The 26,645-nt window shown below is 35.2% G+C and overlaps 1 protein-coding gene across 5 annotated transcripts in view; it reads left to right on the plus strand.

Moving 5' to 3' along the window:
- Positions 1–322: 322 nt before the first annotated feature.
- The window catches only part of Zdbf2 (zinc finger DBF-type containing 2), a 44,671-nt gene continuing 18,348 nt past the window's right edge, over positions 323–26,645 (plus strand). The window contains exons 1-6 of one of the 5 annotated variants that reach the window (XM_058578158.1): positions 324–586; positions 5,120–5,172; positions 6,452–6,526; positions 8,340–8,442; positions 21,138–21,243; positions 25,969–26,096. In XM_058578158.1, coding sequence (XP_058434141.1) covers positions 21,226–21,243; positions 25,969–26,096 — 146 coding nt within the window. In that variant the 5' untranslated portion in view covers positions 324–586; positions 5,120–5,172; positions 6,452–6,526; positions 8,340–8,442; positions 21,138–21,225. Of the gene's footprint in view, positions 587–5,119; positions 5,173–6,451; positions 6,527–8,339; positions 8,443–21,107; positions 21,244–25,968; positions 26,097–26,645 lie in introns of those variants that run through there. The other 4 variants (XM_058578157.1, XM_058578156.1, XM_058578159.1 and 1 more) reach the window with 4 other exon arrangements.

Consider the following 26,645-nt stretch of genomic DNA (forward strand, 5'->3'; position numbering starts at 1 on the left):
CTTCTTTTCGCTATTCACATGTTGCTTTGAATTGGCAAGCCATTTTTTTTTTTGGCCATTTTTTAAATTCAAATGGTAAAATCTTGGTTGCTATCTCACGACCTAACTCCGCCGTGAGCCTAGTCATTCTAGCTGGAGCGGGATTGATTGCAAAGCCCAGGAGTGGGGCCCGGACCAGGAAGGCAGTGTCCGCTTTAAGAGGGGGGAGGCAGGGGCTCCTTGGAGCGAGCGAGCGAGTGAGTGGGTGGGCGGGTGGGCGGGGGGCGGTGCCGCAGCTCCTGCGTCAGAAGGGGCCCTGTTTTCGCACCTTCCCTGACGTCAAACCTGCAGAGGGGCTGCAACGCCGTTGCCAGTGGATGCCAGCGAGAGCCCAGTCGTGACTCGGAGCCCGCGTCTTGAGAGACGCGCTCCGGCTCGCCTCTCCTCTCGGGCAGGAGCGGCCGGGGGCTCGGGTTTCTGGCCCCGCGGCGCTCTGGACGGCTCGGGAGTCCAGACGCCGCCGCGGACCGGGATCCAGAGGGAGCGCGCCCAGCCCGGCCTCAGTCCCCACCGCGGCCCGGAAGGAATCCGGGCGGCCTCCGCGGAGGTGAGTGCCCGGCGGGGGCGGGCCGGGGCGGCGCGCGGCCGGGGCGGCGCCCGCGGGCGGGGCCTGCTCGTCGGGCGCCCGGAGCGCCTTGTTCCTCCTGAGGGACGGCGGACGGCTCGCCGGGCTCCCGCACCTCCTCGCAGGTCTTCGGCTTCCCCTCTCCCCGCGTCCCTTCCTGCCCCTGTGGCGCGAGCGGGGCCCGCGCCTCCGGGCCGGGCGGGCGGACGGCGCGAGGGGAGGAGGTGGGCCCTGGGTCGGAGGGGCCGGCGGCGAGGCCTGGGGCGGCGGCCGGGGCGGGGGCGGCCAGCGGAGGCCGACCGAGGGACGCGTCCCCGCCACGTCTCTCCGGGCACCTGTGGGGCGAGACCCCGCGCCACCTGTGCACACACCCGCTTCCCCGTGCCCTGCGTGGTGTCCAGCGGTCCCGGACCTGGGCCTTGAACAGCCTCTGGCGGTTAGAGTTTATTTTGGAAACGTTCGATTTTTTCTTTCTTTCTGTGTGTTAATAATCGTTTTACTACGGCCGTGCAACAGTTGTGTAAATCTGGTCGAATTACGCCATCGTCATTACTGGCTCCTGAGAAGGCCCTTTCCAGCTCCTTCGGTTTTCTGACGCGATGATTGTTGGTAGCGCATGGGAGAAATGCATTAGGCGATATTGGTTCTCAAGGCGCTGAAATGTTTTGCGCCCCAAAATGGAAGCATCCGTTCCACTTATTTATTTATTTATTTAGTTTACTGCAGCAGTATACTACGGGGGAGGGGAAACGGGGTATGAAGAAAGCCCGTAGCAAACTCCTCCTCAGTAGAGAATTTTACAATTTCGAGTGTTTCTGTCCATTCTTTTTAGAAAATGCATGAATTTATATTTGCGTTACATCGTGGGGTATTTACTTTCTGATTTTTTTTTCACTTAATACATAGAGGACTTTTCTCTGTATAATTGTAACTATAGCATCGATGGCTAGAAAGAAACTCGCTAAAGATTTGATGACGTATCACTGCAGTGGCCAGTTTATTGGCTAGAAATAAGCAGAATTCAGGGTAGCAACCGGTATCCAAAAGATATTATTTATTCCTGTTAATAACTTGAGGCAGTGTTTTTCAGACTGCAGTTTTCAACCCATTGGCGAATTGTAAAATTAATTTAGTGGTTCGTGAGTAGGATTTTAAAAATTCATTTAAAAGATGAAATAAAATGGCATAGAAAATACCAGACTACATTACTTGTTCTGAAGGGTATTGTTTTGTGAAACCTTGTTTTAACTGCGCATGTGTGCCTGTGAGTGTGTGCTGGGTTGTAATATAAAATGTATTGCTTTCTATGGTGTCATGATAAATAAATTTAAAGTCACTGATCCAAAGTACTGTCAGCATCCAAACTGGGTGCAATGATGCAGTTAAACTAAAAGTTAATTTTATTCATCTTCACTCTCTCTTGGGGAGGCAGGGAATACTTACATTGTTTATTGCAGTATATTAGGTTCTTTTCCCCTAATATTACAATAATTAGCATTTCCAAAAATACAGAAAGGTTTTTATAGAAGTTAAAAGATCAAAACATTAACTGAACATATTCCCTAGTTATTGGTGTGAGACTTGGAAAAAGATCGCTTCTTTCTAAACTTAAGTTCCCTAATTTGTTGAATGGGAGTGACTTGATTCCTACCTTTTAAAGCTGTTTGTTATTTAGATGAAACAATGCATATAAAGCTATTGACGGGGTGGCCTGGCTCAGATTAAGTATTCACTACGTGTTATTATTTTATTAAGATCCAGTGGTAGTGTCTAGAATAATTCTTGTTGTCAGAGAAAAGGCGGCATAGTGTGGATAATCAAAAAAAAAAAAAAGTTGAAAATTAGTTATTTGTGTTGTGTGACTGGGAATTAAGATGATCTTTTTATATATTATTTGGACACTATTTGGTGATTGCTTACTAATTGTTATCCCATTGATAGATAATTTAGATTGTCTTATTTTAAAAAAAAAGATTTCCTTCTATTGTCTTTTCTTACTTTCTGTTAAGTTGTTGTCTCTTTTGTCAGGCAGTTGAAAAAATTTCCTCTGAGGATTTTGGATTTTGTTAGCTCTTATACAAAGCTGCAGTCAGTTTGGAAACCCACACAACTACAAAATCATTTCAACAATATTTTTATTGATATTTATCTCTGCACCCGGTGTAGATTTCATATATACAAGAAATGTTTCTTAAAAACAAAGAAACAAACAGCTCACACCATTCAGATATTTGTTGTTGACTGCTCCAGGTGGGTTTATTCAGTTTTAAATGTTGCAAAAACCAATGAAATAAGATGATTGTTGTCACTTTAAAAATATCATTAAAATTATTAAAAATAAATAGAATGCTTTGGAATCGGAAAAAAAGATTTTGTTACTAGGTGGAATGATTGTAAAAGGTGGTGAAAAAATCCTAAACATTAATCGTAATTCTCTTGGATTGGAAATGTCTTTAGATTGTAAGCACATGATTTGGAACTAATTAATTTGTCCCAGAAAAACAAAAATGAAAACCCCAAACAACAATGAAGCAAAAAAGCCCAACTAACTGAAACTTACATGCGTTAATGTAAGTTAAAATATTAAGGTTATGTGGGGATATATTTTTAAAATTATTGACTCACCAACTGCTGTTTTTTTTTTTTGTCAGATAAGACGGGTTTTTATCTTACACTTATAAATGAAATACTATGTAATCATTAAACATTCTGTTTGGAAATATATATATATATATATATATATATATATATTATATATATATATATATATATATATATATATATATATATATATATATATATTTAATGGCATGTAAAGTTCTCATGATTAATTGAAGGGGTAGTAATAGGATGGAATGTTCAATATATTCCATTTTTGTAAAAATATGATTAGAAAGAATAAAGAATTTATAATAAATGTTAACAATGGGTGGTGGAAGTATGACTATTTGTGCTGCTTTTTATAATTGTACTATAACTAGTATTTTACTTTTGAAATAAAAATTAATAAAAATCACTTTTAAGGAAAAAATTTAAATGTGTGTTTTTCTAATTTATAAGACTAAATGAGACTGCTTTAAGGGATACTGACTCTTTGAATTTGAATATTTTGGATATCAATGAACTCTCTGTTATCCTAGGAAATGGTGCTGAGTAGTTTAAAAGTTACGTATTTCTTATATATAGCTAGTATCCCTTTGAGAAGCTCCTTTGAATAGGAGGAAATCATTGTTCCAGAATTTTCAAAGCACTCTTAAAAAAAAAAATTCACTGCCTAAAGATATGTCTAAATTCTTTAGTCTGCTTTTGAATCCTACCATGTCAAAAACCTCAATGTACTTTTCCTGCTTTATTGCCCCTTAAATTCACAAATGAAACCATAGGTTCAGCTGAACTTGTTAATTTACTGTCTCAAAGTGTACCCATGCCTTCTTGCTTTTGTACTACCTATGACTTTTACATGGAATGTCTTTTCCTGACCTAAGCAAAGCCTTCCCATTTTCCAGAATCTGGTTTACAAAACCATGTCCACATTGACGTCCCTGGCTACTCCAGCTAAAACTGTACTTTGCAAATGAATCCATTAGCACTTATTAGTTTTGCAGTGCTGCGGATCAAACCCAGGGCTTCATGCGTACTAGGCGAGTATTCTACCCCAGCCCTGAATGTACAATTTTTATTTAGACTTTTCTTAAACACTTCTTCACATTCTTGCATTAATTTTCCAGTTTCATTTTAAATTTCTTGATGGCAGGAAAACTTTTCTCATCTTTTGTGTCTGTCCCTTAAAGTTACTAAGCACCAAACTTTGTGCAGGGTATGTATTTAATAGCTGTATTTTGATTAAACAGTGGTGTCACTGACTGTTTTGAGCCCCGGTGTTGGAATTTTTTAAAATCAGTGATCCTAGGTAAGGATCAATCCTTTACCTACAACAATGTATAGGAATAAAAAACTGATTATTCTGCTTAATTGAGAGTTGGTCATTTTTACAAGACCCAAACTTAATTTCAGGTATATATTTCTTTTAAAAATGTTTCATGAAGCTTATTTTGTGTTTGGTAGCATTTTGCCCTTAACCTTACAAAAGGCACAGCTATGCCTTATATTCTTTTACAGCTACTCTTCACCTGGGATCCAGAGGTCTGAAGTGTTTGATGGTGGGTTAGATGGGTCATCAGTCATTCTGCTCCAGAACATCTTAGGAGGTCATGTTGTGACATTCAGTGAGTCATAGTATGTAGTATGTTCTGTGTTCAAAAGTTAATATTTTTTTCTATTATTGGAAGCATAATTGCATCACTGTTCAAACTTAAAATGATTTGGGGATACTTGTTGGTGAATGGTAGATACTTGTGGGACTACTGTTTCTTTCTTTTCTTTTCTTTTTTTTTTTTTTTTTTTTAACAGTGCTGGGGATCAAACCCAGGTCCTTGTGCATACTAGGCAAGCACTGAGCTACATGACTAGCTGGGACTTACCTTTTTTAAAAAATTGTTTTATTTTAATTTACAGATGTTTACCAGGATTCATATAGTGGATGAAATGCCTGCCCTTTTCTTCTCATGGTAAATAATTTGTTACTTTATAAGAAATATCTATTCTAATAAAATTCAGAATTTGTATAAAAAGATCCAGTTATGCAAAGTAATATAATCTCAGACCATGAAGAATTGATCTTTTTAATGAGTAAGAATTTTATTAGTTCATAAACTGATGATGTAGATTATTAGGTCAGCTTATATATCAGATCACCTTGGAACATTTTTTTTTAATTTAAAATTTCTTCCACTTTTTTAAATTGGTGTGTTATAGTTGTACATAATGATGGGATTTGTTATTACACATTTATACATGCATACAATATAACAATATAATCTGCCTAATATTCCTCCTCAGCACTCCCTCCACCCTCCTTCCTCCTACCTCAGTCCCGTTCCTCTGTTCTACTGATCTCACTTTGATTTTCACGAGATCCCTCTTAGCCTTTCTTTTTGGGTCATTTTAAATAATCATAATATCCATGTGCTTTGGATTCCCCCCATGCCAAGGAGATTTGATTTGGTAAGTTTTAGATGGGGTCCTAAAATTGAATATTTATAAATGCAAACGTGTTTCTGATTCATTGTGACTTTTAATTGTGGCACTAGAGAGGATGGAAACAGTAGGTGAAAATACCGTAGTAGTTAAAGGTCATAGGATTAAAGATTAAATAATATTTTTTGTGTGTGATGTTTGATTCATTTTCGTTTTGTCTTTCATTCAGCAAATGTTGAATTGTGTGTGTGTGTGTGTGTGTGTGTGTTTGGTAGTGGGGATTGAACCCAGGGGTGCTTAACCATAGAATTGCATTCCCAGCCCTTTTTTTTAAGAAAAATATTTTTTAGTTGGACACAATACTTTTAATTTTTTATGTGGTGCAGAGGATCGAACCCAGGGTTCTGCATGTGCTCAACCCTGAGCTACAACCCCAGCCCCTCCCAGTCCTTTTTTATATTTTATTTAGAGACAGGGTCTTGCTGAATTGCAAAGAACATCGCTAAGTTGCTGAGGTTGATCTTGAACTCTCGATCTTGAACCGCCTCAGCCTCCAGAGATGCTGTGATTACAATTATGCGTCATTGTGCCCTGCTGATATATTTATTGATATATTTTCATAAATCACTAAAACATTTGTGATTTTATCATATTCAGAATTTAGGTTTAAGCTCAGGAGTTCTCTTAGCTTAAAAATTGCTGTATTTTTAATTTACAAACTGTTTCATTTTATTGCTTCAGATTAATAAATGAAGTAGATTAATGAGAAAAGAGACCAACTAATAAGTGATTTCTTATATATTATTTCAGATGCTGGTTTAATTGATTTATTTTCCCCTACGTGTGGGAATTCAGAAAATCAAAGGTTTCCAATAAAAGTAATAGGTAAGTAAATGTTATTGAAGAATTTTAACTTAAAGCTTTTATATTCTCATCTTTTTAGTTTTAAGGCTGCAATTTCATTTTTCAGTCATTTTATTTTTTGGTATCAGGGATTGAACACAGAGGTGTTTAACCACTGAGTCCCCAGCCCTTTTATTTTTATTTTTTAATTTTGGGACAGGGTCTAACCAATTTGCTTACAGCCTCACTAATTTGCCTAGGCTGACTTTGTGATTCTCCTGCTTCAACCTCCCAAGCTGCTGGGATTACAGGTGTGTATCACCACACCTGGCTTTAGTTATTGATTTTGATATTTAAATCTTTTGTAGAATAATCTCATTTATAAACATTCACATTATAGAATAATTTTTATACATTTTCCAGCAGACAAGAATGTCTACAAATGGTGTGACTCTACGTTGTGTATAACCAGAGATATGAAAAATTGTGCTATTATATGTGTAATATGAATTGAAATATATTCTGCTGTCATATATAACAAATTAGAATAAATTTAAAAACGAATGTCTAAAATAATTAGAATTAAAAACTTGACAAAATTATTTGTAATTCTGTTTTCAGTTTAACAGAACAGGACTATCACATTGAATTAATTTGTTTACTTAAAGTAATAATGACGTGGTGTCAGTTAATAAATTGGCTGTGCATCAGAATTAGCTGGGAATTTAAAAAATTCTGAGCTTGCATGGTGGCACACACCTATAAATTCCAGTGGCTTAGAAGGCTGAGACCAGAGGATTCAAGTTCAAGGTCAGCACCTGCCACTTTGCAAGACCCTGTCTCTAAATAAAAAAAATAAAAAGGGCTGGGTTTGTAGCTCAGTGGTTAAGTGCCCCTGGATTCAATCCCTGGCACCAAATAAATAAATAAACAAATAATATGAATCCTAAACTTTTAACTCCTCTCTGCTAACTGATTTTGGCATTCAGCCTTGTTTGGGAACTACTACTGTATCTTAAGTTAGGGGATTATTGTTATAGGAGGGTGGAAGTTTTTTAAGAAATCTCAAAAGTAGCAGTAGGAAAAGATTCTGAGTATTTATTTTGATTTGTATAATTGTCAGAAGAGAAATGTCTCATGTTTCAGAGGCTGCCTTAGATATTACTCTGATTGTTGGCAACTTTGTTGGTAAATTATTCTCTGTCTCTGTTATAAACTGAGCAGAAACTGTCATGTGGTATCTTTTCTCTCATGACAGAGAATTAGCATTACTATATATGATATTAAGAGTTCAAATAATCTGAAATTTTATATAGAAACATGGTAGGAAAATTAATGAGCTCCTTAAGATTATAGAAGTCCACTCACTATAGTAATACCTTAGAAATAATTTGCCTACACGTTACGTACTGTATTCTTCAATGAATCAGTTTCTAATAATTCTTGTAAATTAGCAGAAAATTGATAAGAAATTCAGTCATTTGAATCTTCAAATATTGACAACAAACTGCTCTTTAAGAAGATGCTATATTTTCAGATCCACTGCAGGATCACAAAGTGACTCAGTAGATCGTGGCTGCTTTGCATATTTTCTTAACTACTAATAGAAATATGAGTGAATTTCTCAGTCAGTTTCTTCATAGTAGTAAGGAATTATAGTGATTTAAAAAAAAATTTTATAGTTATTGATGGACAACAACATGCCTTTGTTTTTTTTTTTTAATTTTTATGTGGTGCTAGGGATTGAATTTAGTGCCTCATGCATGCTACGCAAGCAGTATGCCAAGGAGCTACAGCCCCAGCCCCTTATGGTGATTTTTTTTTGCCACCTTTCTTCTTCCTTTTTTTCCTCCAGCTTTGAGTATTCAAGAACAAAATAGCCATTTTGGTTATTCAACATGCAGAGGAAACAAGGATATTGCAGCTATTGCCGTGTGCAGTATCCTAACCTGGAACAGGTGAGAGGTTCCTACCAATATGATAATACCTATAAGGAACTTAAATGTGACTTTCTGTTCTTTTACATTTTACTAAATACATTTATTCATTCATTGAGCAGATTATGTTGAGAATCTACTAGTCAGTTGGCTGACACTGTTAAGATTCTAGGGATATGACCAAGAACAAAACCAAGTTTCTTTTTTTCATGGAGCTTAAATTCTAGCACAGTAAAACAGAAAATAGTCATGTAAATTTAGCATGTAAATTTAGTCATGTAAATTTAATATGTCAGAATGTAATAAATTTTTTTTAGGAAAATAGGGACAGGAGTACTATTTTAGATGGAGCAGCCAGGTAAGGCCTTTTTAAGAAAGTGACATTTGAATTGAGATTTTAATGAGGTTTACTGATATATATATAAAGAACAAAGACAGGGAAGAGTGTTTGTCACGCTAACCAAAAGCCAAGAGGCTATTGTGACTGCAGTAGAGATGGTTAAATATATGTTGAAAATAAATCAAAGAAGTAGATTCTGTAAAGACCTTGCAGGTTAAGGTAAGGACTTTGAATTTCAGGACAGAAGAGGTAAATCATCTAACTTATACTAAAAGAATGATTCTGACTGCTATTAGGGAGAAGAGTTGGTATGGCATTTCTTTTAAATTTATTGTTTTATTGCAATATAATTCTCACACCATAAACTTAACCCCTTTAAAATGTGTAATTCAGAGATCTTTAGTACATGCATCAAGTGCATATACTAATGCCATAGTGTCTTAATTCTAGAACATTTTCATCACCCTAAAAGGAAACCCTATACTCATTAATCAGTTACTCTGTATTCTCTTCTACCCCTAACCCTTGGTGACAACTAATCTGTTTTCTGTGTCAATAGATTTGACTATTCTGGATATTTTGTATAAATGGAATCATATACCATGTGACCTTTTGTGTCTGATGTTTTCACTTAGTGTAAAATTTTCAAGTTTGATCTGTGTCATAGCATGTAGTACTATCTCTCTTTTTCATGACTGAATATTATTCTCTTATAAAGATAATACATTTTGTTTATTCATTCAATAATTGATGAATGTTTAGGTTTTTAAATTTTTTTTTGGCTACCATGAATATATCTGCTATGTACTTTTGTGTATAAGATTTTGTGTGGACATATGTTTTCAGTTCCCTTTATGTGTATGTGTGTGTCTGTGTGTTTGTACATTTATAGGAGTGTTATTGTTGAGTCATATGGTGTGTTAAGTTTTTTTGAGGAACTGCCTCACTATTTTCCAAAGTAGATGTACGGTTTTATGTAAGTTATCCCTAGCAGTGTATGAGGGTTTCAGTTATTCCTCATCCTTACCAGCACTTATTATCTTTTAAAAATTATAACCATTTTTAGTGGATGCAAAGTGATATCTCATTGTGGCTTTGATTGACATTTCCCTAATGTCACTGAGCATCTTTTCATGTGCCAGTTATGTATCTTCTTTGGATGAATGCCTGTTCAAATCCTGTGTCTATTTTTTAATTGGGTTGTCATTTAATTGTTATGTGGTAAGTCTTTATGTATTCCGGGCACTAGACCCTTATGAGATATATGATTTACAAATACTTGCCTGATAGTATGCTTCAGTGTACAAAGGTTTTTAATTTTGCTATCATTGAATTTAACCTTTTTTTTTTTTTTTTGGTGTTGGTCCTGGGGATTGAACCCAGGGTCTTGTGCATGCAAGGAAGTGCTCTGCCATTGAACTGTATCCCCAACCCTGTACCTTGTGTTCTTGATGTCAGAGAGATTGCCTAGTCCAAGATCATGAGGATTTATGCTTATATTTCCCTCCGAGACTTTTATAATTACTCTTACAGTTAGATGTTTGGTCCATTTTGAGTTAATTTTTGTATGTGACATGAGATAGGGGCTCCAGTTTCATTCTTTTGCATGTGATATCCAGTAATCCCAGCATAATTTGTTGAAAATATCCTTTCTCATTGAATTGTCTTTATATATCTGTTGAAAATTAGTAGACCATAGGTATAAGAGTTTATTTCTATACTTTCAAGTTTATTCTACTGGTCTATATATTTACTCTAATGCCAGTACCACAGTCTTTTAAAAAATATATTTTTAAGTTTTAATTGATGCATAGTAATTGTACATATTTATGAGGTGCAGCATGACATTTCAGTTCATGTATACAATGTGTAATGGTGAGATTATGATAATTGGTGTATTCATAAAAATAAGACATTTATCATTTCTTTGTTCAGAATCCTCTCTGTTATTTTTTTTAGTTGTAGATGGACACAATATCTTTTTTTAAAAAAAAATTTTTAGTTGTAGTTGGACACAATACCTCTATTTTATTTATTTTTATGTGGTGCTGAGGATCGAACCCAGTGCCTCACGCCTGCAAGGCAGGTGCTCTACCACTGAGCTACAGCCCTAGTTCCCTCTCTACTATTTTAAAATGTACACCTAATAGTGGTTAACCATAGTTATTACTATAATAATGGTAACTATTATTCTAGTCTCTATTACAAGACCAGCTTTTGAACTCCCACACATGAAAGCATGCAGTATTTGTCTTTGTCTTACTTCATTTAACATAAGGTCCTCCAGTTCATTTGTTACTACAAATGACAAGGTTTCATTTTTTATTATGGCTTAATAATATTCCATTGTATTTATACGTACCACCTTTTCTTCTATCGGTTCATCAATGGACAATTTGGTTGATTCCATTTCTTGGCTGTTGTGCATAGTGCTGCAGGAAACATGGGAATGCAGTTGTCTCTTCAACATACTGATTTTATTTTCTTTGGATATATATCCAGTAGTAGGATTACTTGGTCATATGACAATTCTGTTTCTAGTTTTCTGAGGAAACTCTACAGTTTTCCACAATGGATTTTCATTCCAACCAATAGTATATGAGAATTCTCCTTTCTCTACATCCTTCCCAGCATTTGTTATTTTTTGTCTTTTTGATAATAGTCTTTCTTACTGGAGTAAGAAAGTAATGTTGTAATGTTGAGCATTTTTTCACGCACTTGACCACCATTTGTGTATCTTCTTTTGAAAATGTCCCGTTTAGGTAATTTGCTTATTATTAAACCAAATTTTTGCTATTGAGTTGTTTGAGTCCTTTATGTTTTCTGGAAATTAATTCATTATTAGGCAAATAGTTTGCAAATATTTTCTTCCAGTTGTGGGTTGTTTCTTCACTCTATTGATTATTTCCTCTGTTGTGCAGAAGTGTTTCAGTTTAATGTTAATAAAATTTGTCAGTTTTTGCTTTTGTTGCGTGTGCTTTGGGGATCATATTCAAAAACTTTTGCCCAGACCCAGTGTTTTGAAGCTTTTCCCTTATGTTTTCTTCTAGTAGTTTTATGTTTTTGGAGTCTTACACTGAAGTCTTTGGTTTGTATTAAGTTGATTTTTGAATATGGTAAGAGAGAAGTCCAGTTTTATTTTCCTAAATATGGATATGTAGTTTTCCTAGCACTATTTACTGAAGAGGCTTTCCATTTTCCTGCATATGTTCTTGCTACCTTTGTTGAAAATTAGTTGGTTATAAATACATAGATTTATTCTTGTAATTTCTGTTTTGTGCCTTTGAGATATATGTCTGTTTTTGTTCTAGTACTATACCATTTGTTTACTATTGATTTGTGGTATGATTTGAAGTTAGGTATTATAATGCCCTACCTTTGTTCTTTTTGCTCAGGATTGCTTTGGCTGTTCAGGGTCTTTTGTGGTTTTCATATGAATTTTATGATTTTTTTCTATTTCTGTGAAGAATATCATTGACCTGGGTACAGTGGTATATGCCTGTAATCTCAGCAACTCAGGAGGTTAAAGCAGGAGGGATACTGAGTTCAAAGCCAGCCTCACCAACTTAGCGAGGCTCTAAGCAACTCAGTGAGACCCTGTCTCTAAATAAAATACAAAAAAGAGCTGGAGAGGGGCTGGGGTTATGGCTCAGCGGTACAGTGCTTGCCTGGCACGTGTGAGGCTCTGGGTTCGATTCTCAGCACCACATAAAAATAACTAAAATAAAGGTATTGTGTCCAACTACAACTAAAAAATATTTATTTTTTTTTTAAAAAAAGGGCTGGAGATATGGTTTAATGGTTCATGCCCCTGAGTTCAATTCCCAGAACCAAAAAAAAAAAAAAAAGAGAAAACAATATCATTTATATTCTGATAGAATTGTATTGAATCTGTAGGATTGGATAGTATGGACATTTTAACATTAGTTCTTCTAATCCATGAACAGGGAATGTCTTTCCATTTTTGCATCCTCTTCAATTTTGGTCTTTTGTGTTTCATAATTTTCATTGTACAGTCTTTAGCTTCTTTGGTTAAATTTATTCCAAGGTATTATTATTTTTTTTAATAGCTATTTTTAGTGGTATTTATTTCTTGGTAATTTTGTAATTGATGTATAAAAAACTACTTTTTAATGTTGATATTGTATCCTACCACCTTATTAAATTTACTTATCAATTCCAACAATATTTTGGGAGAGTCTTTAGGTTTTACCTATATAAAATTACATAGTCTGCAAACTGATAATTTGATCTCCTCTTTTCCTCTTTGAATGCCCTTTATTTTTTTTAATCTTATTTCCTTGGCTAAGACTTCCAATACTGTCTCTCAAATAAGAGTGGTGAAATATAGACATCCTTGATTGTAGAGGAAATGGATTTCAGCTTTTCTTTATTTAGTAGGTTATAGGCTATGAGTTTCTCATGTATAGTCCTTGCCATACTTCAGTACCTAATTTTTTGAGAATTTTTATCATGAAGAGACATTGAATTTTATCAAATGCCTTTTCTGCATGTATTAAAATAATCATAACAGTTGCCATTCATTATTCTATTGATGTGATTGATGTATTATGTTCAGCACTTTGTATATATTCAGCCATCCTTACATCCTTGGATAAAACCCACTCCATCTTGGTGTATAATCATTTTTGTGTGTTGTTGGATTAATTTATTCATTTTTTTTTTTTAGAATTTTAACATCTGTGCTCATCAGGGATATGGGTTAGACATTTTCTTTAATTTTTTTTTGTGTGTGTTCTTATCTGGTTCTGGTGTCAGCATAATGCCTTATAAAATGAGTTTGGAAGAGTTCCCTTCCTTTCAATACTTTGGAATAGTTCGAGAGGTAGCATTAGTTCTTTAAAGATTTGGTAAAATTCATGGGTGAATCCATCTGGTCCTGAACTTTTCTTTCTTCGTACACTTTTTATTACTGTTTCAATCTTGTTATTGGTTTGTTGAGGTTTTCTGTCTTCATAGTCCAATTTCAGTAGGTTGTTTTTTTCTAGAAACACATTTCTTTTAGGTTTTACAACTTTTTGGAATGTCATTGTTCATAATAGTTCCTAATGACCTTTGTATCCCTCTACTATCAGTTGTAATGTCTCTTTTTTCATCCCTGATTTTATTTGGGTCTTCTCCTTTCCCTTTTCTGGAGATTGAATACAGGGCCTTGTGTATGCTAAGCACATGTTCTTCCGATGATCTACACTCCCAGCACCCTTTTTCTCTGTTAATCTAGTTAATGATTTGTCAATTCTGTCATTTCTAAAAAACAACTCTATGTGATTTTCATTTACATATATTTTTGTTCTCTATTTCATTTTATTTCTGCTCTGATTTTTGTTATTTGTTTCCTCCAATTTTAATGGGTTTTGTTTTTTTCTTTTGTAGTTCCTTGAATTGCATGATTAAATTTGTTTATTTAAAATAATTTTTATTTGCTATAAAATACTTCCCTCTTAGTACTTTATTTGCAGTAGTCCATAGGTTCTGAAGGGTTGTTTCAATTTTCATTAGTTTCAAGACATTTTACCCCTGCCCCCTACCCCGCCCCTTTTTTTGAGATAGGAGTCTTGCTGTGTTGTCTAGGCTTGTCTCAGTTCTTGGGCACAGGTGATCCTCCTACCTCAGCCCCTCAGGTGCTAAGAAAACAGACATGTACCACCACCCCTGTCCCTAAATTACCCTTTTGAATTCTTCACTGACCCATTGTTTAAGAGCACATTGTTTAGTTTTCATGTATTTGTACAGTTTTTTTATATATATGTGTATAATATATATATATATACACACACACACACATACATATACATATATACACACACATGTATATATAGATGTGTGTGTGTATGTGTGTGTATATATATATATACGCACACACACATTTTTTTTTTTTTTAAATTTTTTATTGTTGGCTGTTCAAAACATTACATAGTTCTTGATATATCATATTTCACAATTTGATTCAAGTGGGTTATGAGCTCCCATTTTTACCCCATATACAGATTGCAGAATCACATCAGTTACACATCCATTGATTTACATATTGCCATACTAGTGTCTGTTGTATTCTGCTGCCTTTCCTATCCTCTACTATCCCCCCTCCCCTCCCCTCCCCTCCCCTCCCCTCTTCTCTCTCTGCTCCCTCTACTGACATTCGTTTGTCCCCCTTATATTATTTTTCCCCTTCCCCTCACTTCCTCTTGTATGTACTTTTGTATAACTCTGAGGGTCTCCTTCCATTTCCATGCATTTTCCCTTCTCTCTCCCTTTCCCTCCCACCTCTCATCCCTGTTTAATGTTAATCTTCTTCTCATGCTCTTCGACCCTACTCTGTTCTTAGTTACTCTCCTTATATCAAAGAAGACATTTGGCATTTGTTTTTTAGGGATTGGCTATTACTCTGCATTAAAAAATGACAAAATCATAGAATTTACAGGGAAATGGATGGCATTAGAGCAGATTATGCTAAGTGAAGCACACACATATTTTTTTAGTTGTCAGTGGACCTTTATTTTTTATTTATTTATATGTGGTGCTGAGAATTTAACCCAGTGCCTCACATATGCTAGGCAAGTGCTCTTTCTAAAGTTACTTTTGTTTGTTATTAGTTTTATTCCAGTCTGGTCAGAGAAGACACATGTGCTGATTTTGATTCCTTATATACATTGTTGAGACTTATTTCATAGCCTAACATATTAGAAAATGTTCAAGCATATAGGTTTGATTCTCTTTATTGTATATCTGCGCTATTGCTTTGTATTTTCATGCTGGTAGTTATCCTTTTGCTTCTAGTCTAGCAATCCCTTAAACATATCTTACAGAGCTGATCTGATGGTGGTGAATTCCGTCAGTTTTTGTCTTGAAAAGTCTGTCACTTTTATTTCTGAAGGATAGCTGTGCTGGGTATATTATTCTTGATTGGCAGTTTTCTTCCTACAACTTTGAATATATGTATTTTTATGTCTGCTTTTAATTTTTCCCCATTTTTATTGGTTCTTTTTAGAATCAATACATTTTTTTTACATTGGGATTCATTTTGACATAATTATAAAGGCATGGAATATAACTTGCTATAATTCAGTCCCAAATATTTCCCCTTTCCTGTTCGTCCTCCATCCTCCTGTTCCCTTTCCTCTACTATTGATCTTTCTGCTATTTACTTTTAGTTTTTTTTTTAAACATAGTATATTGTGGTGAGAGTCACTGTGGTATATTCATATGTACATTGGAAAGATAGGTTAGATTGATTTTGAATATATTATTCCTTTCTCTCTTGGCCTGTAAGGTGTCTGCTGGTAGGTCTACTTGTTAGTCTAGTAGGGATCTTCTTCTGTATGACTTGATGCTTTTCTCTTGCTGTTTTTAGAATTTATTTCTCTTTCACTTTTGACAGTTTGATTATGACTCAAGAGAGTGTGTTGGTTATCTAGTTATTACTGAGGATAAAACGACTTACAGAAAGGAAAAATTTATTTTGGCTCATAGTTTTGAAGGTTTCAGTTCAGACTTGGTTAACCTTGCTTGAGCTTGTGGTTAGGCAGGATATTATGGTAGGGAGTGTGTGGTAGAGCAAAGCTGTTTACCTCCTACCCTGTGTGCAAAAAGAAGAGGAGTGGGCTCCTCTTGTGAATTGTGAAAGGGGTTTTACAATTCCTTTGAGGGCTTTTGCCTTTGCTTCTAGTGTAGGAATACCTTCCAATGACTTAGAACTTCCTAATAGGCCCCATCTTTCCATTTTTCCTCCTTTTTTTTTTCTTTTTTTTGTGCCCGGTATCAAACCTAGGACATTGAACATACAAGTGCTCTACTATTGAGCTATATCCCCATTCCAGTTTCTACAACTTCTAATAGTTCCAAGTAGAGGACCAATCCTTTAACACATAGGCCTTTGGGAGATATTCCAGGTCCAAACTGTTGCAGAGAGAACCTTTTATGGTAGAATCTATTGGAGCTCCTTTGAGCTTCCTGAACCTGAATGTGCATATCTTTCTTACGATTTGGAAAAATTCAGCAGTTATTTTACTGAATAGGTTTATTTTTAAAAAATTCCCTTTATTGGGCTGGGGTTGTGGCTCAGTGGTAGAGCACTCACCTAACAAGTGTGAGGTGCTGGGTTCAATCCTCAGTACCATATAAAAACAAATAAGTAAAATAAAGATATTGTGTCCAACTACAACTAAAAATTTGTTTAAAAAAATTCCCTTTGGACTGGGGTATATCTCAGTTGGTAGAGTGCTTGTCTAGTATATATGTATAAGGCCCTGGGGGAAAGAAAGAAAAGAAAAGGAAAAAAATTCCCTTTATCTTTTCTAGTTTTTTAAAGAATACCCATAAATACAAAGGTTTCCTTGCTTAATCATCTCCCCTGAGTCTTAATAGACTTTGACCATTCTTTTAAATTTTTTTCCCCAGTACTAGGAATTGAACCTAGGGCCTTTCTATAGTTAGGCAAGTGCTTTACCACTGAAGTGTACATCCTTAGCCCACAAAAAACCTGTACTTAAGCTCAGAAATTATTCTGCTTGATCTAATTTGCTATTAAGAGCTTCAATTGTAGTTTGTCTTTGATTTATTGAGTTCTTTAGCTCCAACATTATTATTGAACATTGATTCTGTTTTGTGACCTCTTTTTGGTGAATTTATCATTCATATTGTAAATTGTCTTCTTAAGTTCATTAAATTGTCTGCATTCTCTTGTATCTCATTGAGTTTCCTTAAAATCTTTTGAATTCTTTTTCAGATAGTTTGTTGGTTTTCTTTTCTTTGAGATTTGTTGCTGAAGAGTTATTAAGTTGCTTTTGAAGCATCATGTAACCTTGTTTTTTTATGATTCTTGTGTTACTACATGGATATTTGTGCATACAACAAATCAGTTGTGTATACTACTTTTACAGGGTGATTTTCATAGTAAACAACTCTCCTGTTGATGTGTCCTCAGTTATTGAGTTAGATAAAATACATTGGTTTTGGTTCTAGGTTAGTGTGTTAGCATAGTGCCCATGTAATTTTTTCACCTATAATCAGTTTTGGAGTTGCCTGAAGATATATTGGTGGCCTAGATTCAGGGGTCATAGGGTTGCAGCTTTCTTAGGCATGGTGAGTTTGCTGGCAACTCTGGGTGTAGTACTTCTGGCTCCTAATGAGTGTGTCCATAGGTGTGATTTGCATAGGGGTTGGGCCATTTTGGTGGGCCTTGGCAGATGAGGCACAGTGGTATAGCAGTGGAGGCAAAGGTCCCATCATTTTCTAAGAGCTGGGTTGGGGTGGGCTTCCTTTAGTGTGGGCCTAGGTGAATCTGGTGCTGTGTGCCTGGTAGTGGGTTAGAGTGTCAGTGTGTGAAGGCTGTGTGGGGACTGGTCTGCACTGGAAGAGGGCTCCTGTCAGTGTTCAAGGGTTGTGAAGGTGACTTTGCACACCTTCCAGTGGCTAATCTGCTCATATGGGGCTGTCCACTTGCTTCCTTGGGCTGAGGGTGGATGGGTGGGGTCCTGAGTCTTTGCATCTGAGTCTTGAGTCAAACAGCTTTGTTCCATCGTATGCTCCCTGCCATAATTGCTGCCTTTACACAGGCCCAGAAGCAACCCAATCAGTCTAGGAGTGAAAACTCTAAAATTGTGAGCCAAAGCAAACCTTTCCTCTTTGTAAGTTGATTATCTCAGATGTTTTGTTGCAATAATGAAAAGTTGACTAACACACTTTCTCTGTTAGGCTATCATGAGTCTTTGTGGTCTGTGACATCTTTGCAATATCTTCACTTTGCTATGAAGCTGTGCTTCAAACACTGTAGTGAAATGATTATTGCATTTTCTTTTTGGTCTTGAGTGTGTTTGTGTGTGTGCTCAAGCACGCACATGTAAGTGGAGGAAAATGTGCTAGGCACAGCTAGTCAGACATCACTCCTGCAGTCTTGTGTATTATAATTTTGTATTAAGTTTTGAAATCCAGAAGTTTGAGCCATCTAACTTTGTTCTTTTATTTCAAGATTGTTTTTGTTCCATATGCATTTTAGGGTTACCTCTTCAATTTCTTCAGCAAGGCAGCTGTATTCTGATAGGGATTTTGTTGAACCTGTAGATAAACTGGGGAAGTATTCGTAAGTCTTCCAAATCATGAACAGGGAGTGTGTATTTCCATTTATATGCAGCTTCTTTAAAATCTTACAGCAGTGTTTTGTGATTTTTAAATGTACAAGTCTTACAGTGTTTATGTTAAATTTATTCCTAAGTATTTTATTCTTTTCAATGCTATTGTAAATGAAATTGTTTTCTTAATTCATTTTGGATTGTTCATTGCTAATATACAGAGTGATATAATAGCTTTAAAAAATTTTTTTTAGTTGTTGATGGACACAATACCTTTATTTTATTTATTTAGTTTTATATGGTGCTAAGGATCAAACCCAGTGCTTCACACATGCCAAGCAAGCGCTCTCCCACTGAGCTACAACCCCAGCTCTATAATAGCTTTTTTTTTAAAAATATTTTTTACATGTTTATGAACCTTTATTCTATTCATGTATTTATATGTGGTGCTGAGAATTGAATCCAGCACTTCATACATGCTAGACAAGTGCTTTACCACTGAGCCACAACTCCAGCCCTATAATAGCTTTTTAAAATATTGATTTTGTATTATGCAATGTTGCTGAACTTATTTTTTAGCTTTAATAATTTTTTAATAGATTTTTTAGGATTTTTTAATATGTAAGATCATATCATCATCAAATAGTTTTGCTACTTCTTTTCCAGTCTGGAAACCATTTATTTATTATGAAAGGATGTAGGCTTTGTCAAATCCTTATGTGCACCTATTAGAAATTATGTATTTTTCACTTAGCCAATTAATATAGCATATTACTCTATTAGCTCAGGCTGCCATAATAAAATACCAGAGACTAGGTGGCTTAAATAGCAGAAATTAATTTCTTAATTGGCTAGGAAGTCAAGATTTAGGTGTCAGTTTTTGGTGAAGGCTCTCTTCCTAGGTTGTGGATGGCCGCTTTCTTACTGTATTATCACTTGGCAGAGGGAAGGATGATCTCTCTGTTTCTCTTCTCAGACGGTCACTGATCCTATCAGATTAGGAACCCATCCTTATAATTTCATTTAGCCTTAATTATTTCCTAATAGCCTTGTTTCCAAATATAGTCACATTAGGGGCTAGAACTTCAACATATGAATTTTGGGTAGATGCCGTTAAGTCTCTATAGTAATTACATTAATTGATTTTCTGATGTTAAACTAATCTCATTTTCCTGTAATAAATTGTACTTGGTTGTGGTGTTATTATCCTTTTTGTGTGTTGTTGGATTTGGTTTGCTACTAATCTGTTGAGGATTTTTGTGTTTGCATTCATAAGGTCCAACATTTATTATGAATGCAGATGTAAAAATCCTCAACAGGGTTGTTGATAGTGTTCTTTTCTGTGATGTCTTTGTGTGATTTTTGTATGAGGTTAATAGCAACCTCCCAGAATGAATTGAGTAGTGTTCCCTTCTTTTTTTTGTTGGAAGAATTTATAAAGTATTGTATATGGAGATTTTGAGATAAGTATTCTTGGTAATAGTAGCTACAGTTTTCTGACTAAGGTTGTTAACTTAGAACTGAGCCTCAAGTTTTTCTTTAGGGTCTGAGCAATAGAATTGCATCATAAAGTGGTCATATAATGACATTCTGGGTCTGCTAATGCTAAATGGTTACACCTTAGATGATAAGTTTATAATATACAAAAATTTGGCTGTGTGGTGGCATTTGTTTTGTTTAATTATCTAATAGTAATCACTTAATATCCTACTAAGAAAAAAATTTCATTATTGTGGATTTGAACCCCTCTGCCCTTTTAAAAAGAAATGATTTTTAATGCTGATCATAAATATGAGGAGGCAGAAAATAAACCTCAAAGTTCTCTTTAGTATTTCTCTCATGATTGATAACATTATATCATTACTTTAGTGGAAGATTGTTTTTTGAACCTTTGACAGTGATATACCTTAATTCTTTAACTACAGGTTCTATTCAATAAGAATTTAGTGCAATTTTTTAACCTAATGTTTAAAATAATATTTTTCATTCATTTGGATACTCTTGCACTAAATTGACTTCAAAAAGATTCTGTTGACAACAGTCAGGGTAATTTGTATAAATTGTGAAAGCTTGGAAAAATATATGTTTCAAGGCTTTGGAAAACTAATAAGGCAGTGAAGAAATATGGGGCCTAAATCTAGTGGAGTATTCCATAGAAACAATGGAAGCCAAAAGAAAGAAAACAACTGCCAACCTAGAATTCTCTACTCAATAAGTATATCTTTTAAAAAGTAAGGTGAAATAAAAAATATTTTCAGGAAACAAAAATTAAGGGAATTTGTCACCAGCAGACCCTCACTAAAGGAAAAACTAAAAGGAGTTCTTCAGGCAGAAGGAAAATGATTCCAGATGGAAGCTCAGAGATAACAGGAAGTAATGAAGAGCAATGGAAAGGTAAATATGTAGGCAATCTAAATGAATACTGTTTTGTGGGATTAACAACAATGCCATATAGGTTGGGAGGGCAGTAAATGGAGTTAATTTCTAAGGATCTTATGTTGTTCGTGAAGAAGTAATTTTAGTCTATGATAGGTCAGGGTTGTTTGTTTTAATTTGTTACTGTGAATAGACTATGACCATCAAATTAACAGAAAGGGAAAAATTGGACTAATAAAATACAGTCCAAAAGAAGGCAAGAAAGAAGAGAAAAAATATTTATAGTATAGACACAAATAATAAAAATACTTTAAAGAGAAAAAGAATTTAAGGTGTCGGGACTAAGCTCAGTGGCAGAGGAAGTACATGCAAGTGCAAGGCCCTGGGTTTGATCATTGGCATTGGAGTAAGGGGGAAGTAGGAAGAAAAAGAGAGAGAGAGAGAGAGAGAGAGAGAGAGAGAAAAGGAAAAAAACAAGGCAAAAGAAAAGGATTCAAATCAAAGTATATCCAAGTAATATATCCTAAGTGAAAATGGACTTAATGCTTGAAATAAAACTATATTCAGGGTCTGGGGATATAGCCCAGTGGTAGAATGCTTGCCTAGCATATATGAGGCCCTGGGTTTGATCCCTCCAGCAGTATGAAAAGAAAAGAAAAAAAAATCTATATTCAACATTTTATCAGAGGTCCGAAGAAATAAGGAAAGCAAAAGATACCAAAAATGATAAAGATTGGATAAGAAGTAAAGCTATTATTTAGATGCAACATAACTGTGGATATAAAAAATTGAAAAGGTATCTAGATAAGCTATTAGAATTGATAAATGAGTTTAAAAAGGATGTTGGATGTAGGTATAGTGATATGTGCCTGGTAGTCCAAGATACTTAGGAGGCTGAGGCAGGAGGATCACTTGAACCTAGGAGTTGGAGACCAACCTGGATATAGAGACATTGTGCTCAAAAGAAAAAAAAAAAACCAAAGCTGTTGGACCAACATAAAAAACAATTTTGTATTTTTTTAAAGCAGACACTACACAGAAAATGGGGTTTAAAGAAATCCTTTATAATAGCATCAAAGAACATGAACTCCTAGGGAGTAATAACAACAAAATATGCGTAAGATCTTTACATAAAACATCGAGAAATTTTCAAGTTCAAGGATTGGAAGAGTCAGTGTTGTAAAAATGTCAATTCTTCCCATATTGTTATTTTTTTATCCAATGAAATTCCAGTCAAAATCTCAGAAAAATATTTTTTAAATAAAAAGCTAATAAAATGATAATAAATAAAAATGATAATGAAAAAAAGCTAAGAACCAGGATAATCTTAATGAAGATCAAAATGAGAGGACATACTCTAGCAGATGTCAGTACTTATTAAACTACAGCCGTTGAGACAGTACAGTCTTGGTGCAAAGTTATAAGGACCAGACATTGCAGAAATAGATATATATGAATATTTCATATATGACAAAGGTGGCATTACAGAGCAATGAGGACAGGAATTTCTTCAGTAAATGATACTGGTGAAATTAGATATCTATAATAGGAAAAACATGAAAGTTTATTAATGAATCATCCTCTATACAAAAATGAATCCCAAATGGACTATAAATATAAATATTATACAAATACAATAAAGCTTATAGAAACAGGAGAAACTCTTCATGACTTTGGAGTTAGGAAGAGTTTTCTGGTCACAAAAAGCACTGAAAAATAAAAATTAACACACTGGCCTGCAACAAGATTAAGAAACTCAGGAAAATTATTAAGAAAATGAAAAGGCAAGCCGCTGAGAGGAAGATGGTACTTGAAACATATAACTGAACAAAGAATTCATGTCCAGAATAAATAATGAATTTCCACAAGTTACTAAGAAAGAGATTGAACATCTATTTAAAAAACAGGAAGAGATTTGAACAAACCCATCATAAAAGATGATATGCAAATGGCCAGTAAATATGAAAGCCATCATAAAAATTGCAGATTAAGAATACAGTGATATAAAATTGAACACTTTCCAGAATAGCTAAAATTTGAAAAGACAATACCAAGTGTTGATGAGGAAGTAGAACAGTGCAAACTATGATACACTGCTGGTAGAATATAAGTTAGTACAGCTACTTTGGAAGACTAGCCTACAATGAATTCTAAAGCTGAACATATGCAAAATTTATGACCTAGAAGTTCCATTCCTAGTAACATACTCAATAAAAATATATGTGCATTGGCACTAAAAGCCATATCAGAAGGTTCTTTGTAACATTATTTGTACTAGCCAAGTGCAGGTAACAACACAAACGTCTATCAAGGGCAGAATGGATAAATAAATTATTATTTATACAGTGGAATACAGATGTGAAAATAACCAAACCTCAGCTAACATGTAAGAATATCATAAATATAATATTGAGTAAGAGAAGCTGAATGCAAAAGAATAAATGTTGTATGACTCAATTTTTATGAATTTTAGTCCCTTTCAAAACTCCAATATTTCTGGGCATGGTGGTGCATGCTTATAATTCCAGCTATTCTGGAGGCTGAGGCAGGAGGATTGCAAGTTCCAGGCCAGCCTGGGCAACTTAGCGAGACCCCGTCTCAAAATTTTACAGAAGGTCTGGGGGCCAGCGCAATGGCACATGCCTGTAATTCCAGCGGCTTGGGAGGTAGAAGCAGGAGAATTGCAAATTCAAAGCCAGCCTCAGCAATTTAGCATGGCCCTAAGCAAAACCCTGTTTCAAAATTTAAAATATTTGAAAAGGGGCTGGGGATGTGGCTCAGTGTTAAGCACCCCTGGGTTCAATCCCTGCTATCAGGGTGCTGGGGATGTAGCTCAGTGGTAGAACGCTTGCCTAGCATGTGCAAGCCCCTGAGTTCATTCCCCAGTAGCGGGGGGAACAATTGTAGTATTAAAAATCAGGACAGTAGTTACTTTTGGGGAGGTGAGAAGGAATATTAGATTGCTATGGGACATTAGAGAAATTAATAGTTGCTTGCTAATTTTTCATAGATGGTTATGGATGTGTTTATTTTGTGATAATTTGAACTTATGCATATAATTTTTGTATTTTATGTATGTTATATATCAATTTGAAAATTGTAAAGGAACCCTTCTGGGATATATAAAATGTGGTGGTTACTAGAATTTATGTAAATATAGTTTTCCATCGCTTTTTTTCTTTTCGTTTTGGCAGAGAGAGCACAGGGTTGGATTTTAATTGAATCTTTGTTCCCTCGTGCATGTGTTCCCTTTAGCTACCAGTGGTGTAACTTTGATGATGGATACTGGACAGTGGGGAGTTTTGTAGTAGGAGGATTTCAAGATTGTCACATGTATTTTTTTGGTGCTGGAGATCAAACTTAAGGCTTTGTGCATGCTAGGCAAATATTCTACCACAGAGCTATACCCATAGCCCCAAGACTGTCATGATTTTAGATTCTTACTGGAGCTTAAGTAGAACTAGAGAAAACCTCTGAAGTCAACATGGAAGAAATGATTCCAAGAGTTGTTAACAGTGGTCAGGAGGTAGCAACCTGATTTTAAGTTCTTTTGGCACATTCACTATGTTGTGTAAAACGTGATTTCCTCCCAGTATTATTATAAACTTTAGTTGTTGACTCAAGTCCTGACCTTGCTACTTGCTGGGTATATACCTTTGGACAATTACTTTCTTTGTGCCCAGATTCTTTAAAATGTCTAAAGGGAACACTTATTAGTCATACACTGAAAAATCAACAAGACTATTGCATAAACAAAATAACACTGTGTTTGGTACATCATATACTTTAGTCCACAAAATAATATTTGTGAAGGCAGAATCTTTCTGTGGACAAAAGAATTTAGTGTATTTATGCCAGTATTTACTTAAGGCAGAATTTTTAACCTCTGAAGTAAAAAGAATAATTTTTTTTGTGAATTAATCTTTGTTCTTTTAAAATATAAGGATCCAGCTGGGATACAGTGGTGCATACCTGTAATCTCAGCAATTTGGGAGGCTGAGGCAGGAGGATCCCAAGTTCAAGGGTGGCCTTAGCACCTTAGCAAGGCCCTAAGCAAATGGTGAGACCCTGTCTCAAAATAAAAAGGGCTGGGGACTTAGCTCAGTGGTAAAGCCCCCCTGGGTTCAATCCATAGTACCAGTGAGATAAAAGGATCCAACCATGTTCTCTCTTTTAGCAGATTTTTATTATAAAAATAAGGATTTATAAGAAAAACTTAAAAATTATCCATAATTATACCACAAATATAAATGCTTCTAAGATTTTGGTGTATATTCTTCCATTAACTTGTATATTCATTTTAAAACTGTAATTTGAGTTAAAACTAAACATGTTATATTTGCATTTCCCATTTTTTTGATATGTAACAATTCTCTATGTTATTAAAATTTGTATTATTTTAGATAGCTATATAATTTTACATCTTAGGGCATATTGTAATTTAAGGATTTCGTTGATGGACACTTAAGAGTTTTCAGTTTTTTTTAAATTACATAGTGTGATAAGCACTCTTTTGACATCTTATTCACATTTGAGATGATTTCCTTAGGATATATTTAGAGAAATGCAGTTACGGTATCCAAGGGAAAGATAGTTTAATGGTTTTTAGATTTGTATTTTAGAATTGCTCTACAGATTGGATATCAGTTTATGTCTCTACCAGGAATATATAATTGAATCCATTTTGTGAATTCTTACAAATGAATATTACTCATTTAAAAATACTCACTTTTTTCTTTATAGCATTTGTTCAGTGCTCAGCACAGAAGCTTGACCAGACAGAGTAGACGTCGGATATGTACCAGTAGTTTGATGGAACGTTTCTTGCAGGACGTACTGCGACATCACCCATATAATTATCAAGAGAACAGGTAAGGTAGCTCAGTGGAATAATAGTATCACATAGTTTTATGATACAGTAGTTGTCTCTGTTAATGCTACTACTACTATTGTTGTTGTTGTTATTATTATTATTATTTTGTGTGGTACTAGGGATCGAATGGGATTGAATGTAGGGGCTCTACCACTGAGCTGCACCTCCAGCCCTGTAGTGAATTTTTTTACTTAAGCCAAAAAAAAGTAAAAATTGCAAATGGACATCACTAGACAAAATTTCACTACAGGGCTAGGGTGCAGTTCAGTGGTACAGTGCTTACCTGGTATGCATGAGGCCCTGAGTTCAATTCCCACCACTGCAAAAAGGTAACAAAAAATTTCCCTATAGGAGATAGGGACTATACTATGCTTTTTCCTAAATGTTTTTGGCCAACAAATAATTATATATCATTAAGTTTTTTATATGTGCTCATAGGATTAAATAGGGATAAAAAGGTGAGCAAAAATAGTTCTTAAAAGATTAGTAGCAGAAATTATGTCATTTGTAGGGATGGAACTTTGAGACCATTAAGTGGAAAAAAGTC

Source organism: Marmota monax, unplaced genomic scaffold (assembly GCF_021218885.2).
Source record: "Marmota monax isolate L192 unplaced genomic scaffold, Marmota_monax_Labrador192_F-V1.1 WCK01_AAM20220418_F8-fsc00095, whole genome shotgun sequence".
NCBI lineage: Eukaryota > Metazoa > Chordata > Mammalia > Rodentia > Sciuridae > Marmota > Marmota monax.